The sequence below is a fragment of the Calliphora vicina genome, chromosome 1 (genome assembly GCF_958450345.1).
Source record: "Calliphora vicina chromosome 1, idCalVici1.1, whole genome shotgun sequence".
Classification (NCBI taxonomy): Eukaryota; Metazoa; Arthropoda; class Insecta; order Diptera; family Calliphoridae; genus Calliphora; species Calliphora vicina.
Window position 1 is genome coordinate 131,281,481 of NC_088780.1, and position 16,014 is coordinate 131,297,494.

Below are 16,014 nucleotides of genomic sequence, written 5' to 3' on the forward strand. Positions count from 1 at the left end.
TGTGTAGTTGTTGATGCTGCTGTTATTGTTGCCATTGTGCCAAAATGAAGATAAACTAAGAAAGGAAACAAAAAACACAAGAAAATATTGTCAATATTATGAAATGAAATTTCATCAACAATTGCCATCAGACATACACACATACTAAAAACATTTCCATCCATGCCAACATTCACACACACACACATCTATACAATATCGAATGAACGAAATTGTTATTGCATATTTTTGGGGATGTTGAAAAAAATGCGAAAACTGTTGACATAAATACACATGTATAGCAAGTAATGGTGGCTGATGAGGGGATGAGAAAAAAATTAAAATATTGGTGAAATTTAAAAGTCAGATAAATAAATGAAGATAAATATTTTCTTATTTCTCAGCATAATTTTCTTTACTTTAGATTTTTTAGCGAGGAGGGGGATTCACTAATGCTGCTGCTAAAATAACAAATCATTCTAAGGCGTTGATTGTTATGACATAAATAAAATGTATAAGATTTAATTAATTTGTATAAGCTTTATACACATACATACATATTAATTAATCATGCATTATATGTATGTCAAAGTTTAATAACAGAATATTAATTTTAAATTAATTCCATTTAGTTGATTATCAGTAATAGATGAAAGGAAGCAAGCATTTTTGACAAGGCACCATACCCGTACCAAATATTATTAAAACTGGATACACAGATTATTTTTAAATTAAGAATAGTGAAAAATCCTTAAATTTTTACAAAATTAGAAATCATGAAAATCAAAAGAATAAAGGTTCAAATATTAATTTTTTTAATTGAAATGAATCGTTTCGTTCCAAAAAATTGTTTACACAGAAAAAAGTTTCAACATAAACATTATGATTTGATTTCATTGATTTCAATTCACAACATTTATTAATACTTTCTTAAATAGTATGACTTTTTTCATATTTTATGTTTTCAAACAAAATTTAGAAGGCTTGGAAAATATAATTTCAATTTCATTTACAGTCCCGAACTTAAGTATTGGCACAGGTTGCTCATTGTACTTTAAGGACGATTTAAAGGCCGTATAGTAGAGATTTTTAATAAAAAAATATATATTTATTAGATAGTTTAATGAATTTCCTACAAAATATAACCAACTTCATTTCAACAATTTAATACCATTATTTATTAATAACAAAACAACATAAAAAGTACTGCATTTCAATGAACAAAATTAGTGGCAAGCTAAAAAACATTTGATTTTGGAAGCAATATTGCATAATTTAATATTTAGTTGCAAGTGACTTTCGTTTTATAACTGCCTCGAGTAGTTTAGGCATGAATCCACCAACTTGTTTGTGATATCAGACCCAATATTTTGCCATTATTCAACTAATGCCTTTTCCACTCGCTTATCTAGCTCTTCCCACAGATGCTCTATTGGGTTTTGATCCGGAGATTGTGGAGGGTGTGGTAGGACATGCAAAATATTGTATGAAAGCCACATACGTCCAGTATAGGCCGAATGTTTGGGATCATTGTCATGTTGAAAAGTGAAAGAAATGGTAAATTTAACTTTTCTGCACTTTTCCAGAGGTGTAAAGGTATATTTCACTTTGTCCATTATTTCGTCAATGAACACAAGCTCTCCAACCCCTGAAGCGGACATACAACCCCACAAAATTACCTCTCCAGCACCATGTTTTACTATTGAAGCAATATTTTGTTTTTGCAGCTCTTTATTGGTTTTTTTTCTATACCGTTTGACGGCCATCAGTGCGATATTAAATTTGTTTGCATCAGAGAATAGCACTTGGTGCTAAAAATCATGTGGCTTACGTAAATTCAACGGCATATTCTAAACGCTTCTTTTGGTTCACAGATGAAATAAATGGTTTACGCCTAGCAATACGACAACTATAGTTTGTCTTCTGGACAACTCTTCTGGCTATTGCTGCGTGAACTTCTTTCCCAAACTCTTCCTTAATCTCTGCAGCAACCTGTGTTGAAGATATTTTTGGACATAACTTAACCTTTTTGATTATATGGCTGTATTTACGCTCACTTAAGAATCTAGGACGACCTGTATGTTTAGCACTTTCAAGTGTTGATGTTGCCTTAAAACGTTGCACAATACTCCAAATTGTAAAACGGTTTCTTTTCATAATCTCTACAATCTCAGCATATGATTTTCCTTGATTGTGCAAGTGAAAAATGATTTTGCGCTCAGATTCTGTTGTTTCCTGTTTTGTTAGCCATTTTCAGCAAAATTGATAATAATTGTGCTCATTTTTTACAAACATTAACATTAACAGTTTTAGAAACGAAAACTAATTAACAGTTTCAGAAACGAAAACTGTTAAATAAAAGAAGATAAAATCGCATTTTCAAAGAAAAAAAAAACTGAATAGATCGATAAAATTTGAAGAATCTGGTTAAGTGTGCCAAGAGTTTTGTTCTACGGAATTGTGGAATTTTTCGTCTTTTTATTATTTTTAAATAATATTGCAAAATTGTTGAAATGAAGTTGGTGGTATTTTGTAGGAAATTCATCAATCTATCTGATAAATATATATTTTTATTAATGTCAACAATGTGGCCTTTAAATCGACCTTACAGTGCAATGAACATCCTGTGCCAATACTTAAGTGCGGCACTGTATATTTTTATGTTGTTCAAACATGTTTGAAAATTTCCTTGGAAATTTTTTTATTATTTTATGTTTTTCAGCTATAAAATGAGAAAATATGCGCGAAATTGACAGGATGCTATGCTATTTGAACAGGATGCTATGCTTTAATGTTTTATCATGTTTAATGATATTTTTAAAATTTCAGATATTGTTGATTCATCTTGAAATATTGGCCAATATATGGCTATTATGCAAACATTTTTGAACTAATTCATTACACAATACAATTATAATGCAATTTATTATAAAATATTATTAAATTTATGTAAAAAAAAACAAAAATTTGCGTCATGTATAAATTAATAATATTTATGAATATGTATGTTCTTATTCTGAATGAAAAAAGTTTGGGAAAAAAAGTCATGTTCGATTAATAATATTTATTACAAAATAAATTCCAATTATGAATTTCTTTTTTCTGTGTACGAACAAATTTAACTCTACATACACTGGCGACCAGCTATTTAGGGACAAATATATGAATTTTTTCTATCGACTGAATTTTAAGTGTGATAGTGCCAAAACAAAAAGGATATATGGATATAAAATAGTGTTTATAAAAAACCGACTTTTTAAAAAACCGGGTTGTCGGTTAACCGAAAATTGACCTTTTTTAAAAAACCGGGTTTTCGGTTAACCGACATCGAAAAAACCGGTTAACCGTCATATATAGGAAACATAAAATGACCAATAAAGTATATACAGCTTTAAATTTTGTAATTTTTAGTAGTCAGGAATGGTTAATATTAAATAACTATAAATATACAAAAGTGCTAAGTCGATTTATTTTGAAAAAATTTCAAAATTATTATCTCAGTTAAATGGAATTAAGTATAAATATGTTACTAAATATATAATACATATATACTTGTTTTAATTATTGGTTTATTCATTAAATTTCAACAAAAAAATGTAAATAAATTTTTTAATTAAATATTTGATAACTTTAAAATTTCAGATATGGAACAGAAAATGTTACAAGTCCCAAAAAAAGACCAATAAGATGCAAAAGCACTTCTTCATAGCTGTGATTTTTTGTCATTATAAATCCTACCAAATACATATGTAAGTAATAAAACTCCATTATCAGATTTCAAAAATATTTCAAATCATGGATTTTAGAACGTTGTTTGTCTCTCCTATAATATTTCTAAAAAGGACTTTGTACACTAAGCTAACGAAATGAATAATAAAATAAAATTTTAAGAACAAAACACACTAATGAAGTCAAATTTATTGAAAGAAGAGGTATGTACATTAAATTCAATTTAAAGTTTGGTCAAATAGTTTCATTATGTGCAATTTATTCTGAAAAAGTTTTTAAGTAAAACTCATCATTCTCTACTATTCAGAATCATTGTAATTCTTAAAAATATTAATCTAAAGAGGTTTGTATTGTAAATCAGCAGTTTATGTTTCAAATCAGACCAATAATGTGTATACAATGAATATTAAAAATGCACAAAAACGTAAGATTTATAAATTTTAGTCCTAAATTTGAAAAACCGGTTAACCGAGTGATAAAAACCGGATAAACCGGTTAACCGAAAATCAACATTTTAAATTAACCGGTTCGCAAAAAACCGAGATTTCGAAGAAAAACCGGTTTTTCGGTTAACCGGTTTATAAACACTAATATAAAATTTATTATTACTGTTTAGTTGCTAAAAAATGTTTCGAAAAACCGAAACAACATATATGGACAAAGATATACGTTGACCCGCCTCAGCGAACATCCGCTGTTAATAACATGATATGGCCGAAACAAGTGGAACTAGAAATACGAAATTTGGTCTGAATATGTTCTAATAATAAAAATATAACTATATAAAATTTAGACAATATGTTTATTTAAAGAAAATTTTTTTTGGTCAAGTTGTAGAAAAACCGAATGTGTTCGTGGCTTGCAAACGTTTTGAAATTGCAAGAGTGATTTTGCAAGCTCTTGTTGAGTTTGACAATAATCTTCGTGGAGTTATTCTTATAAAACTTTTTTGGCTGGCCTGGGCGATGTTTGTCTTCCGTGTCAAAATCAACACTTCGCACATCCATTTCTCTTTGACGCTTTTTTGGCACAAATTTCTACATTCTCGAAGCAAAAAAAATTTACACTATAATCTTCAATAACTAAGTGAGAATAAATGATATATAAGTTATTAAAAACAAAAACCGCGTTCCACAGATACGACAATTATTATTATTTCTTTTGCCAAATTAACGCCCTAATATAAATTATGCTCTAAATAATTAAATATATAAAATTATGAAATATGTACATATGTATACATTTGATACATGAAAAGCACATAAATAAATTTGAAATGTGCTATTATAAAAGAACTTATGCTGCTAACGCATTATATTTATAAATGTGAAAATTATTTTCATACTTAACAATATAAAAAATTACGAAAGAAAAGCTGTCAATTATATTCCTCTTAATTTTATTTTTTCTGCTTTATTTTATTTATGTATTTATGTAGTATGTATGTATGTTTATTTTGTTTTCACTGGTTTTCCTCTTCTTTTCATTACATAATTTTCATTTTGATTTTGTCAAAAAGTAAGGCATTGTAGCCTAGAAACATATTGCTTTTTATTATTGTTTGATGCTGCTACCATTCATACAGCTGTGCTGTTGTTGTGTTGCTGCTATTGCTATTACTAGGACAGATTTAAGTCTTGCAATCTGTTTTTTGTCAGCAACTTGCGTAAGGATTTAAAAGGGATTACGCATTCTTGTTCTCCTGTATTTATACTCTGAATAATTCTATACACTCGGTTTCTACAACGACAATTACAGAGACTCCCTCTTAAGCTATCAATGCATACCCTACCCTGCAGTTTTAGGAGACAGTCCCGAACTAGTTATTATACCCATCATTTAGGGTGGGAACTAGTTACTTTAATAGCTACGTTACTAGCTATTTTAACACACGCATGTCCTACGATCCATTTTGATTACAATGAGACTGTCTAATAGCTGGTCCAAAGTAGTCAACGCATTGGATTCACATACTGTTTAAATAGCATCAGTTACTTTTCTAGTTACCTAACTTGATCAGCTACATAACTAGTTACTTTAACATGTACGGATGATAAAAGACATATCGTAGACAGTCTTATAAAGGATTGTTTGTAACCTTCCTCCGACAACTCTCCAATGGATTGCTTTCTAAAGTGCAGTACAAAATAAACGTTTAAAGTGACTTCACTATTGGTTACTAAGAGACACTAAACTGGCTTAACTGCTGGGTACGCTTACAAAGTCACACACATACATTAATGTACACCAACATTCATTCATATACAGATATATTTGACTTTTTATATTATTGTTCTCATTTCTTTTCATTTTCATTTATTCCATTCATTTTGTGAGTTTATATTAAAAACAGCAACTACTACAATAACGTTAACAAAAGAAAGATAGAAAAGACTACAAAAAAAAACATACACAAAGTGTCGGTCAAAACCCAATGCACAAAAATTGCTTCTTTAGGGAAAACACATTTGATTGTTATACCCTACACCACCATCGTGGTTGTGCTGATAGTAGTCTAATACCCACCTTAAAGTATACCGATCGATTCAGAATTACTTTCTGAGTTGATTAAAGCCTTCCCTCACTTTGTTCAAACAGGCTGTCCAGCTCCGTTTAATCTACCACACTTTTGGACACCTGTGCTCTTCATTTCTCTTTTAACAAGAGTCCAATATCTCTTCACTGGCCTTAGCTCCAGGCAGTTTGGAGGATTTGTCTCTCTTGGTACAAATACCACATTATTGTTATTGTACCACTCAAGACATTGCTTAGCATAGGGACAGGACGGCAAATCAGGCCAAAAATAAGTGGACACATTAAGAAGTCTTATGAATGGAAGAAGCCTTTTTTGTAAACTTTCCTTGATGTAAATTTCGGTATTTATAGAGCTCTTTGTAACAAATGTTTGGCATATTTTGCCGCAACTGCATATTACCAAGAACTTTTTGGGAAAATTGTCTGCTTTTGAGTCCTAAACTTTTCTACAAAACTCCCTCGAGCATCAGTAACATAAAAATATTGACCCGGAATCTGTGAAAAATTTCCCAGAACATACGTTTCGTCATCCATTATACAGCAGGTGTTTTTTTTTATAAAACTTGACTTTAATTTCCGTTCACTGTATTTGGCCTCAAAATTTTTAGCAGAGTTCCTGTCAGAAACTTTTTGAGTCTTGTATGTTTTTAAACCTGCATTGGCTTTAACTTTTCGTACCAAATAGTCCGAGTACTGAGCTAACCGGGCTGCTTTCCTACCGGATGTGTTGGGTGCTCTTTTGAAAATGGTTTCTATTTATTGGTTTCTATATTAAATGGACCATTCGTTCTACTTAAACCAGATTATTTATCAACGGACAAGTTCTCCCGATACAGTTTAATAATATTGAAAACAGTTTGACGGCAGACCTTTGATTGTTTGGCCAACTTTTTGTAGGACCTAGTTGGGTTTTGTTGAAAATATTTAATAATTTTAGTACGCAGTTTTTTCTCGTTACTCATTTTAATCAGATTAACAACCAGTTTTAAGGAAAAAGGTTTGCTAAGGTTGTTTTGATCTCACTCCTTAATAAAAAGAAAAAAAAATGTGAAAATTTTTCATACACTTCAGCTTCTAGGGCAACAGATTCCCTCAATCTAGAGCCAACATATTCCCTCAATCTTGGCCTCAAAAGCTATAGAGCTACAAAAAAACCATTTATAGCATAGAACAATCGTAAAGATCGCCTTAAATTAGGTCGTGAAATCCTGTTTAATTTTCCGATTAATCTAAATTAAATATTGTAGATACTGATGGAATGAGAAGAGTTCGACGATCTGTCAATAACAGATTAAATCCCAACTGAAACATGGAGGCTGGAATGATATGTTATGGTGTTGCTTTTCTGGTGAAAGCTTAGGAACTTTACACCAATAGATATTTCAACATGAAAATTACCCTAAACACACATCCAAATTGGTGAAGGAAATTTTCGAACATGCAGTGAACATCACAGTCACCCAACCCTAACCATATAGAAAATGTTTAGGCAATAGTATATAGAAAGGTAAATAGGGAATATGCACATCGAGATCCACATGTAGATGACTGGGTCATCTACAATAATTAGAACAACAGAGAATCTCATTAGTTCTATGCCTACAAGATATGAGGCAGTTTCGAAGAATTATGCAGCAAAATATTAGTACACAGAGAAAAGAGATTCGTAGTAGCAACCGAATTTATATTGATTATAAATATAAAATAAATAAATGTGTTGCCAATCTTTACAGTTGTGGTTACAAAATTTTAGAAGGGGTAACAAAAGTTTGATTTCTTCAACCGAAATTCTTCTTTTACAACTGACTTTCTGTTGATAGAACCGAATAATTATGTGTATTCAACCGTATCATTCGATTGGCAGCAAATTCGGTTGCTACTATGAATCGGTTTTCTCTGTGTATCTCTTATACAATCCAATATTTTTGGGGGATTGAAACGGTCTGCTATTAGGTCGTATTGTCATAATGTCCTAAAATATTTTTTTAGTTTAAACTAATTCTTGTTGTGCTGTAAACAAAAAAAAAATTTATTTTATGACAAACCAATAAACATAGTTCAAAAAGACTTATTAGTTTATAACTTTTTTGTTTAAAACCCAACAAAAATTAGTTTAAACTAAAACAATATTTTAGGACATTATTACCTAATAGGAGACCGTTTGAATCCCCCAATTGTGTCGTATTTAATATCTTTAGTTATTAATTTTTTTAATAATAGCATATGAAATACTGAAATTAAATTTCGTTGTTAATAATACTGAGGATTTATTTTTATTTTAGAGTGTGTAGTAAGTTTTGGCCGATACAGTACTTATATTGGTACTTTTTATATCTACTAACAAAATGGTATATTTATTTTGTCATTTCATTTGTTACACATCAGTAACAAATCCTAGTAGCAATATATATTTTGAGAGCCTACAAAATATACAAAGGCTATCTAGCAATATATTTGCTGCATGAATTGACATTAAAAAAAAAACTTAAGGAACTGACGATCCAGCTAAATGAGGAAAATCAAAATTTTAAGAATGACATGAACGTCACTTCGTAGTTGTATACGCAGAACCATAGCATGCTAAAACTGTTCACGGTAATAATTTTTCATGGCTCGTTAAAGTTGTGTCGGTTTAAAGTGGAAAATTTAAAAAAAAAATTCTGAAAACTACAATTTTAGCTTAATTAAAATTTTAACAACAATTCATAGAACTCACTAGGAACTATAAGCGTGTGTTAAAATTATTGAATATTTAAACATTTTTGAAATACTCACGAATTTGTCAGTAGCAAGAAATAAAAGATGTGTTCTCGAGTACTTTCCAGTAAAAAATATCCAAAAACTTTATTTTAGAGAGTAAAAATAACTTAATATTTTTTTAATCACGTTAGCTTTTATAAAAAAAACTCAGATGTTATCTAAATCTCTAATTTTCAACTGTTTCGGTGAAAACTCAAAGCAAAAAAAAGTATGTGAAAACATATTTACAACTATTCAATGAATCCAATATGGATTTAAAAAAAAAATAGCAAAAAATCTAAAGGTTCATTGTCAAACTATTTGCAAAGCCACTAACCAGTATAAAGAAGACTTGAACATTGAAAGAAAACCTGGATCAGGAAGAAAAAAGGTCTGACAGATATTGGTAAGGCAAATGAAGACGAACACCTCTTTCGAAGTGCACCGAACACTTCTATCAAAAAATCTATCAAAAAATTAGCTCGAAAAGTTAAATGCTCTGATTATTTTGTGTGAAGAGGCAAAGCTAATCCTGGGTTGAGGTCGTATAACGTTCAAAATGTTCCAGATCCTAATGCGGTAAAGAAGTTAGAAGAAAAATAATAAATAACAAATACATCTGTTGTGTGATGGATGATGAAACTTATGTACTGGTAGACTTTTCGCAACTTCCGGGTTAAAATTTTTATAGGCTGATGGACGAACAATACCGGACAAAAAAAAATCATACAAAATTCCCCTAGAAGTTTCTTGTGCGACAATGCATTTGGATTTACTCATATGAATTAATTTTTAAAATAAAACAAACACTCCAATACAAAACTACAACATTAGACTACTAAAATATTAATAAATTCCTTGAGTTTGTTTTGTTGGTGGGTATTCAGGATTCGTTACAAACCAAATTATCAGCCAGACTTGTTATTGTCACCGCTATTGTAGTTATTGTAGTACAATACTCATACAAAAATAAAAAAAATGTTAAGAAAAAGACAATACTTAATAGGTTTTTGAATGCTAGAGTTTATACTAGTACATCTATGTGTATTACGGTGCCACTTATTTTGCACTTTCTGAATCTTCGATGCTGCCAAGGTGTACAAGAAAGATCTTCATAATTTAACAATTAAATGCTAAAAATTTAAGCAAAATCCTAAAATGTTTTTTTTTTAAATTGTGAAATAATCTAATAAATGCTAAACGAAGATTAAAATTTTTAATTTTAATGGTTGTAACTACTTTCGGATTTCAAGGAAATTTAATTTTGCGTGCAAATTTTTTAACATGAATTTTAAAAAAAGAAAATTTTGTAGAAAAGTTTTCCTTCAGTTTCTTGTTTACATTTTAGTAATTTTAAATTTCTAGGAACCTTTTTGTGTACATTGTACAACATTCAGCATCTACACATTTGTATGTTTAGGTCTTCTAACTACGGAAAAAATATTAAAAAAAATCCTGAACGTCAAATTTTTGAGATATTTATTAAAAACGAAACATGTACATTAAATTAGGACAAAAAAATTAAAAGTGAAGTGTTTTAGTCCTCTTTTTATAATTATTTTCATTTTTCTCCCACACGACACTCCAACAGTAGTCTTCTAGCATATTCTGATCCCAAAAACCTTGTTAATTCCTCTCGAAAAACTTCAAATCTTGATGGAAACGCTCTTTATGTTCTTCACTCATGTGGCCGAGGTTTTCGGGGAAAAACTCCACATAAGAATGTAAAAAGTGAATTTTGAGGGACATATTTATACCCATCAGTTCAAAATTATGTAATAAATTCGCTAGAATTCAACAATAAAAGAAAACCCCTGAAGAAGTTTGAAACAAACAAACGAAACGTTGGGTAAATAATAATAAAAATGAAAATACTTTGATTTTTATTTACACATTTGGTAACAAATGATTGACCATAAATAGCCCGTAAGATTGGAATCTTAAAAACTAAAATTGTCAACATCATTGGTCATAAATAGAAAACTAGAAAATTAACTATCGGAGGGCCCGCCGAAGAGAGGAGGAAAACGAAAAATAACATCATGACGACAAAAATAAGTATGGAAAGTTTCTTCGAGAAAATTAGGAACAAATACAACATTCATACTAGCAGCTTACTGAAGAAATATAGCAGAGAGATGGAGAGATTGGCTAAATTGATGGAGAGAACAACATTTTTACAAGAATGCAGACACATGGGAATCATACCAACACATGTAAGAAACAGTACAAGAACATTAAAACAATTAGTTACAACAAAAACATCACGGATAGACATAGAGAAAATAGAGACAAACTTACACGCCAAGTTATTGAACATAGAGATAAAAGATACACAACATATACAAGATCAGAGATCAGAAAGATTGAAAAGGAGATGAAAAATACACTTGACAAAATGGAACTTACGAAATTCAAGAACCAACAGTGGGATAAATTTTACAATATCAGATCGAGGATAAAACTTACACATTCAATGAAGATGACGAAATTGAAACACGAGAAGTTTGAGAAACTGAACCTCGTATACAATGACGACTGGTTTATTAACCACACGAGTATAGAGTTTGAAATGGAACATAAATGGTTATTATCACTGGTGAACAAGTTTGCAATACCAGTAGATAGAAAGAATTTCACACCTATACCGCTTATAGCTGACATGGAACAATGGGTTCAGGGTATAAAAGATGATACAGAAAAGGACATAACGCGATCGAAAATAGCGAACAGAATTGCATACTTCAAAAGGAATCTTAGGAATACGGAGAAAGATAAATTTATACTGAGTATATACGAGGTCACCAGGAACTTCATTAAGAAACACGAGAAGGACATAATTATAACTACGGCAGACAAGGGGAATAAAACTGTGATATTATATAGGAGAGATTATATGGAGAAAATGTACCAATTATTAGATGACAAGAGCACATACAGGAAAATTGAAATTGACCCAACAACTAGTCTTCAGAAAAGGAACAATAACTTAATTACACAATTGGGAAAAGATGGGTACATTACCAGATACGAGAAATTCAACATGACGACACAAGCGGCAGCAGCACCTGAGTTATATGGACTGCCAAAGATACACAAAGACGGAATACCACTTCGACCGATATCTGCATCCATGAAGGTACCGTGTTACAGTCTTTCGAAGTATATTGGAACAATTTTGAGGAATATTGTGTCGCCCAAATACAATATACAAAATTCAGTAGAATTAAAACGAAAACTGGAAAGCGTCTCATTGGAAAATGACGATATTATGGTCTCTTTCGACGTGGTATCATTATTCACTAATATACCGATTCACTTGGCTATAAGGAATATACTTGACAAATGGAAAACACTTAAGGAACACACGGCAATACCAAGGCAAACATTTTTGAAAATTCTTCAGTTTTGTTTAACTGATAATAAATATCTCACTTTTGACAATAAATTTTACCATCAAACATATGGTATGCCAATGGGAAACCCCCTATCGCCAACAATTGCAAATATTGTACTTGACACACTACTGGACGATGTAATTGACGAATTAAGGGCTAATAATATAGAGATTAAGTTTATCACTAAGTATGTGGATGACTTGTTTGCGATTATAAGGAAATCGGACGAAGAGAAGATATTAAAAACAATGAACGTTTATCACAATAAGATACAATTTACAATAGAACGCGAGAAGAATATGTCAATACCGTATCTGGACATCAATATCATCAAGGATAATGGAAGAATAAGGACAAATTGGTACACGAAACCCACATCTTCAGGTAGAATGGTTAACTTCAACTCTACACAACCATTGAAAATGAAGATAAGTACAGCGACGAATTTAATAAGGAAAGTATTACAGATAAGTGATGTTGAATACAGGAAAACCAATATTAATAGAATAAGAAAAATACTTACAAAGAATAGTTACCCAACATATATGACGAACAATTTAATCAACAAAGTACTAAAATATGAAAAACAGCAGAAAAATCCAAACACTGAGGAGGAAAAAGTTTTTTACAGTGTACCATTTATTCCCAAACTAACGGAGACAAAAACAATGAAGAGAATGATCACAGAGAAAACAACAACAATAGCTTACAAATCAAATATGACACTGAGGCATCTATTTACAAACAACAAAACAAAAATTGACAAACTTAAGAGTGATAATGTGGTCTATGAGATAAAATGTGACGGTAATGAAAGGGAGAGATGTAACTTGGTTTACATTGGTACGACAAAGAGAATGTTGGGGACGAGAGTTAATGAACACAAAACAGATATTGAAAAAGGAAAAATAACGACGGCATTATCTCTGCACGTAAAGGAGTGCAATCATAAGATGGATTTTGACAATATTAAGATATTGGACAGAGAACAAACGATACACTCTTGAAAGCTTAAGAATACAACAAAAAATACACAATACAATGAACACGAAAGAGGACAAGGATAACACAAAACTGCAATATTCCGCTGCAATATTTAATTATTAAATCAGTTGAAGTTCTGTGATATTAGTATTAAGTTTGACTTATAGTATATGTTTGTGTTGTAATGATTATTTATTTATTTATTAATTCTGTGTCGTGAAGTCCAGTTTTTTAAATAATAAGTTAATTGACAATGTAAACAATAGAATTTCGTAAGTTGAACTGTGATATCTTAAGTTTTTCAATGATTTATAATAAAATATTTATATGTTTTTGTCGCTAGAATTCAACAATAAAAGAAAACCCCTGAAGAAGTTTGAAACAAACAAACGAAACGTTGGGTAAATAATAATAAAAATGAAAATACTTTGATTTTTATTTACACATTTGGTAACAAATGATTGACCATAAATAGCCCGTAAGATTGGAATCTTAAAAACTAAAATTGTCAACATCATTGGTCATAAATAGAAAACTAGAAAAATATCTCTGTAATTTTGACTTTTTCGGTCAAGCCCGACCATATAATACCCTACACTAAATAAATGTTTTTCCAAAAACATTTTTCTTTTAAAATATCAATAATTTATATTCGTGACTGATTTTCGGAAGTGGGCCTTATATGGGAGCTATGATCAGTTATGGTGCATAATGATGCAAAAGTGAACGTAAAAAATATGCAGGGGTTCTCATGTAGCAATTTCATTTAGTCCATAGAGTATGAAAATACTTTTTGTTTTTCTCGAAATAACGGTATTCTTCAAGTTACAACTTTAAAACATCATAAATATGTTCTTTTGAATGTAATTTTAAAATGTTTGCTTTTAATTGGAAGATATGAGTTTTAACTTTTCAATATAAAAATGATTATATTGTATTGTTGCCCATTTTTAACACCAAACGATCCTTATTAACAGAGAGTATTTGTGAAAAATTTCATCCAGATAGTTCCTTTCGTTTGGGCCTTATCGTGTTTTCAACAGAAAGATGGACGACTATCGCTAGATCATCTTAGAATTGTATAAGGACCCATAATATATATACTTTCGATGTGTTACGGAAAGACAAGACAAGCATTTGTGTGAAAAAATATGTTATCACAAAAATTAGCATAACTCCTTAAGTTTTGAATTGATTTCTATTTAATTACATGTTTTAAAAAGCTAATTTAGTAGACTTTTTGACTCAAATAACAAAAAAAAATTTTCTTCCTCACAGTCAACTTGGAACGAGAAGAAAATTATTTTTTTGGGTTTAAAAAAATTATTTTTTTTGGAACATAAACAACCGTAATACGAATATCGTAATATCACTACTTATAAAAATAGCTAAGCGAAGTGATCGAACTCCATTTAAAAATAATTTGCTATATGAGAAACCTTGCATAATTTTGGTATAGCATGGTGTTATCAATACAAAAAAACAACTTTGTCGAAATTATCATTTTATAAAGGTTTCCTCATGATCTGGCCTAAGCAAACAGTGAAATGCGCATGGACTAGCTTATCCCCCAACAATAAATTTCAGTGAATTTATCAATAACTAAAATGGGAATTTAGCATATGAAAACTACATCTTTCTAAAATATTAATTTTGTATTCCCGAAATAACTTTTTAATGATAAATTTACAACAATTTTCATCCGATTTGAATAATTAAAACGATGGTTTCCTTAATACATTGATAAAATTTCCATATCAAAATAAGCAATTAAAATCAAAATAGTTGATAAATTTTGTATTTCTTTTAGATATTCTTAACAAAAACAATGCTTGTAACTTACAAATGTATCAAAAAATGCACGTCATTTTAAAGCGTGAGCAGTTTTCTTTTTAACCCCGTTTAAAAATTTTAAAGTCGAACAGAGACTGACTGAGTTACAGATCGATAAGTTCACGGACATAACTGAAAACTGTGTTTTCAGAATAACTTCTGAATTTGAGGGTGTTTTGGAAAATTTTTGACACAATTTCTAATGTACTCAGCAAGCCCTATAACCTACGCTAGGTCGTTTTCCAAGTTTTTTTTCCATCGTAGCACCGTGTAGTTTAAACTGACTATAATTCATTATACCATACACCACCATAGTGGGGAGGGTATTATGCATTTGTGCAGATGTTTGTAACGACCAAAAATATTGGTCTAACACCCACCTTAAAGTATACTGATAGATTTAGAAGGTCCATGTAAACCTTGTGCGCAGAGTATTTCGATCAAGTATGGTACATATTATTTTTTCGACCCAAGGACCAAGCCTATTGAAACTGGCTAAAATCGGTCCATTATTTCACCTAGCCCCCATACAAATGTCCTTCCAAAATTGGACTTTATCGGTCATAAATGTTTAATTTATAAATGTATATCCACAAATTGCGCTCCAAATAAGTTTTATATATACAAAATTCATGTCATCAAATTTTGTTACGATCGGTCCATAATTCAACATAGCAAACTGTCATGTAGACATAAATCACACGACCTAATTTCATGGTGATCGGTCCATATTTGGCCATAGCCCCCATATAAGGCCCACTTCCGAAAATCACTCAAAAATATAAATTATTCAAATTTTAAAAGCAAAATGTTTTGG

At 30.4% G+C, this 16,014-nt stretch overlaps 1 protein-coding gene across 1 annotated transcript; it reads left to right on the forward strand.

The window, feature by feature from the left end:
- The first annotated feature begins 11,464 nt into the window (after positions 1-11,464).
- Positions 11,465-13,387, forward strand: LOC135952935 (uncharacterized). Its single transcript, XM_065502720.1, has one exon. It carries the CDS (start codon positions 11,465-11,467, stop codon positions 13,385-13,387), a length of 1,923 nt encoding a protein of 640 aa, XP_065358792.1.
- The last annotated feature ends 2,627 nt before the right edge of the window (positions 13,388-16,014 follow it).

What these genes read in the sequence shown, in the direction of transcription:
- LOC135952935 (XM_065502720.1), top strand. Translation starts at nt 11,465, where the DNA reads ATGACGAAATTGAAACACGAGAAGTTTGAGAAACTGAACCTCGTATAC.